Here is a 4,839-nt window from a genome sequence, read left to right on the forward strand (position 1 = left end):
TCGTCGTGCCTAGTATCAGAAATTATAAAATTCTCTTAAAAGAGATGAAAGGTTTTTTTTTTTTTTTTTGGAGAGGCTTTCTTTTTGCTATACGGTATGTGCGCTTGCCAGAAAGGTAGAGAGAGGCAGAGAGACAGAAAGAGAGAAATCACCCTCCAGCGGGGACAACCACGCCACAATCTTCTCCTCCATTCTCTTCTTGGGATCTTGGGCAGGCATGGACATGTGCCTGGCGTGAGTTTAAGCTGCTGGGTCCAGGAATCAAACTGCAGTCGACCACATGGGAGTCCACCAACATAGTCACTACGCCAAATGCTGATCCCAGAGATTCAAATTTTTATCAGAGGAGAGTTTAAAATAATTGCTAAACTCAGCCCATTGGAAGACTTACTCAGTGGTAAAGACAGCAAGAAGTAAAGCCCTTTTTGTCTTTAATCAGCAGCAATAAGTGATAAATAATATAGCAACCATGAATGCAATCACTACACAGGGTATAAACCAGACACTGCCTCACATCAATTTTGGAAACTATTCTGTTGTTAAATAGCACCCGGGGACCAGGTGGCGGCACGGTCGTTCTGGTGTTGGGGATCACACATGGCCAACTGAATGATTCAAGTCCCAGGCCTGGCAGCCTCAAAGAACACTGGCACATGTGCATGTGTGCCCAAAATCCCAAAAGAAGGACAAGATAGAGGAAAAGGGATTGCAGTGTGACCATCTCTCATAGGGGGTGCTTTCTTACTTTCTCTCTGGTGGAAACATGCACCTCTGGCTAAAAAAAAAAAAAAAAAAAAATCATAACCTAACTAACTTTTTTTCTTAAAAAAAAAAAAAAAAAAAAAAGCATCACCTAAATAGTTTTCTTTCTTTTTTGAAGAGATATTTTGCTATAAGGAGTGTGAGTTCATCAGAGAGTCAGAAAGAGACAGAGAGAGAGAGAAAGTGAGAAATCTCCCTCTGGGAGGGATGGCTACACGGCAATATCTTCTCCTCCATTCTCTCTTAGGATTTAGGGCACACACACACTTGCCTGGTGTGTTTCAAGTTGCCAGGTCGGGGACTTGGGCTTCAGTTGTGCGGGAGTCCAGCACCTTAACCACTATGCCACCTGCTGGTTCCTAGCCTTTTCTTTACTTTTTTCAAAGCTAAGGTCTCACTATGTGGATCAGGCCCAGCCTTGAGCTCACAATCCTCCTGCCTGAACTTCCCAAGCTGCTGGAATTGCAGGCGCACACCATTGTAATCGGCCTTTAGGTTGGACTGGGGATTGAACTTGGCACCTCATGTGGTCCTGGCCTTCATAGCACAGCATCTTAGCAGTATATGGCTCCACAGTTGGGCCCCCAAACTTTATATAGAGAAAAATATAAATACTTCCGCATTATATAAAAGAGCAAAATCTGCATCAACATTAGTAAAAGGTATCCTCTGGTCTTTGTCAAATATATACAAACCTAACGCGTTCACTTGTATTTTAAGCTCAAATATGTATCTGTTTTAGAATATACACACATATGTTACCAGAACATCACAAAATTATATTCCAAAGGGAAACTGGAATATGAAAGTAAAGCTACTTTAAAAGTTTAGAGAACATAGAAAAAATTTGGTATAAATTAAGCAGAAATTTATGATTCAAACCATACATAAATGCCCATAACTGCATCTGTTAATAGAATCAATAAAAGAAAAATCAAACCTGCTTCATTGCTTCCACTCGCTTGTTGAGAGCTGTGGTTTGCTCTATCAGAGATTCTGCTGCATCATCATGATCTCTCAACCTCTCAACAAGTGCTTTGGCATCAGCAAGTGCCTTCTCAATTGTGCAACTCATTTCTACAGGAATACCTGTAATTAAAATTAAGACTCAAAATGAACTCAATATATCACCTTATATTAGTTTTGCATTAACACAGATATACTTTTAAAAAAAAAAGTGTTTTGGCACTAGTAGTTAGCATAATGGCTATGTCGCTGAACTCCCATGTAGTTGACTATAGTTCGAGTCCCGGACCTGGTGGCTTAGACTCACACTGGGCGCGTGTGCATGCGTGGCCAAGATCCTGAGAGGAGAATGGAGGAGAAGGTATTGTGGCATGGCCATCCCCCCGGGGGGTGATTTCTCGCTTTCTATCTCTCTGTGTCTGTCTGGCGACTGCATGTGCCCCATAGCAAAAAAAATCTCTCTGACAAAAAAAAAAAAAAGTTTTTGCCAGAGGATGCATGTGGATGCATGTTACTTGCCAAATAGAGAAAGAGAAAGTAAAAAAGCTCCCTTCATGGAGGATGGTCATGCTGGAAATCCCTTGTCCTCCATCTCTCCCTCCTTTCAGGACTTTGGGCATGTATACAAATTCACTGGTGTGTTTTTCAGGGTGCTAGGTCCAAGACTTGAACCGCACAGTTGACCATATGGGATCCATGCCACCAGCTGGCCTGAGATATGCTTCTTAAGCCATATTTGTTAACAGGATGTTCATGGTCTAGGAAGAAAAGCAGCTAAGAACACTTCTGCTTTTGTCAGGATGGCAAAGGTTGAAAGTAAATTTATATTTCAAAAAGTTGTAACACATATAAATGATTTGCACACATGATCAGAATGTATTTAAGACATCTTGAATTTATGGTAGGAAAAAGTACCTATCCAATGAATAAAATGTTTCATTGTCTAGAAGTTATACCCTTTATGAGGACACTCCCTAGCCTGCTGTTTTCAAGAAAGATCACTTGTTTATTGGTCTGTAATCTGGGGTGAATGATTGTCAGGTCTTCCACTATAAATATCTTTCCTAGAACAGGCCTGTGGTATGGTGATTAAGGTGCTGAATCCCACATGGCATGACCCTGTGGTTCAAGTTCATATCCAGAAGCTTGAGAAACACACTATGTGTGCATGCCCAAAATCCCAAAAGGAGAGAAAAATAGAGAAGGGATTGAGGTATTACCATATCCTAATGGGGGGTACTTTCTTGTTTCCCCTCTCTTAATGATGGGGACATGCTCTGAGAAATGCGTTATTAGGTGATTTTCAGCGTGCAGTGTCACAGAAAGGACTTCTACAAACCCACACAGTGCAGCCTTCTATACAGAGACTAGGTATAGTCTATCCTATTCTAATGGGACCACTATTTCATACATAGTTAAGAGAAAAAGAACATGTATCTAGTGGTTATATTAGAAAGCTCAAATCAATGATCTAAGCCTCAACTTTTAGAAACCAGATTAAAAAAAGGGCAAAGTAAACCCAAAGTAAACAGAAGGAAATAATAAAGAATAAAGTTAGGTTTGATTTGGGAACGGCGGCGGAGTCAGAGGCGGCAAAGATGAAAATACCAGAGTCAGGCCTTGGGGTTTAATAAAACCAGCATAATTTATTCTGTGAAAAGCTGTCAGGTGAGGTCCCACAGCCTGGTCAGAGGCCAAGTGATTCACGCCCAGGGTGGGCACTGCTCATTCTTAAAGGGCCATTGTCCAACAGGTGCTCGCCATGGGTCCTTGTCTGGCCAATGAAGCTCACTGTTTCTGTTCAACTTTGGCCGGTGCATCAAATACTGAAGGGCGGGAAAGTCCATTGGTGATGGTGGGCCAGATGTGGAAAACAGAAAAGTTCCTGCCGGCGGGAATGTTTCCACCATGTTTCTTTTCCCTTCCCCCAGATCTTACAAATAACTGAAAATGAGAAAGCAACAAAGAAAACAAGCCAATGGGGGGGAAAACTAGGTCTTTGAAGAGATCAATAAAGTTAGTAAACCTCAAGCACAACTGATCCCGCTCCAAACCCAAAGAAGAGAGAGAAGACATAAAATACCAATGAATGAAGAGATATCACTGCAGAGTCCTAATTAATTCAAAGTACATTATTATACAATTATAATTCCATGCACATGTATTGGACAATTTATATGGACTAATTCCTCAAAAATAATAAACTACATACACACAGATGAAACAGTAACTATTAATAGTCTTATAATTGGGGCTGACAGGTAGAGTGGTGGTTGGGGGGGGGCTGGATTCCCACATGGTTGATCATGGTTTGAGTCCCAGACCTAGCATCTTGCTTTCTCACTTTCTCTCTCTCCCTGTCTCTCTCTGGTCAAATTAAAATAAGCAAAGTTAAATGAAATAATTCTTTAAAAATAGTCTTATAACTATTATAGTTATTGCCATTATATTATACTATTAAAGTCCTATAACTATTCTGTCAATAGTCCTATAATTGCTAAAGAAATTTAACTCAGTTCATTTTCCCATCTTTTAATTGGATTAATCATTTTCTTTGGGGGTAAGCTGCCTGAGTTCCCTGTATATTCTGGTTATCAGTTCCTTATCTGAGGGACAGTTAACAAAAATTCTCAAAAGACATATGATCAGCCAAAAAGCATATGAAAAAATGCTCCACATCCCTCACTGTAACGGAGATGCAGATCAAAACCACAATGAGATACCACCGAACTCCAGTCAGAATGGCGAAGATTAAAAAAAAACAAATAATGATAAGTGCTGGAGGGGATGTGGTGAAAGGGGAATACTCCTACACCGTTGGTGGGAATGTAAATTGATCCAGCCACTGTGGAGAATCATATGGAGATTCCTCAAAGACCTTCAAATAGAATTACCATATTATCCAGCAATTCCACTCTTGGGTATCTACCCAAAAGACAGGAGGGCATTCAGTTGGAAAAGTGCTTGCACATCTGTATTCATTGCAGCCGTATTCACGATTGCTAAGACATGGAACCAACCCAAATGTCCACAAATGGATGAATGGATTGAAACACTGTGGCACATATACTCCATGGAATACTATTCAGCCATTAAAAAAAAAAAAAAAAA

General features: G+C 40.5%; 1 protein-coding gene across 5 annotated transcripts in view; it reads right to left on the minus strand.

Annotated features, from left to right (window-relative positions):
- The window catches only part of FGFR1OP2 (FGFR1 oncogene partner 2), a 33,902-nt gene that overhangs the window by 19,577 nt on the left and 9,486 nt on the right, over positions 1-4,839 (minus strand). For all 5 annotated transcript variants that reach the window (XM_014587242.2, XM_006140274.3, XM_014587249.2 and 2 more), the window contains exon 2: positions 1,703-1,851. In XM_014587242.2, coding sequence (XP_014442728.1) covers positions 1,703-1,837 — 135 coding nt within the window. In that variant the 5' untranslated portion in view covers positions 1,838-1,851. The remainder of the gene's footprint in view (positions 1-1,702; positions 1,852-4,839) is intronic.

The sequence above is a fragment of the Tupaia chinensis genome, unplaced genomic scaffold (genome assembly GCF_000334495.1).
Source record: "Tupaia chinensis unplaced genomic scaffold, TupChi_1.0 Scaffold000028_1, whole genome shotgun sequence".
Lineage (NCBI taxonomy): Eukaryota > Metazoa > Chordata > Mammalia > Scandentia > Tupaiidae > Tupaia > Tupaia belangeri.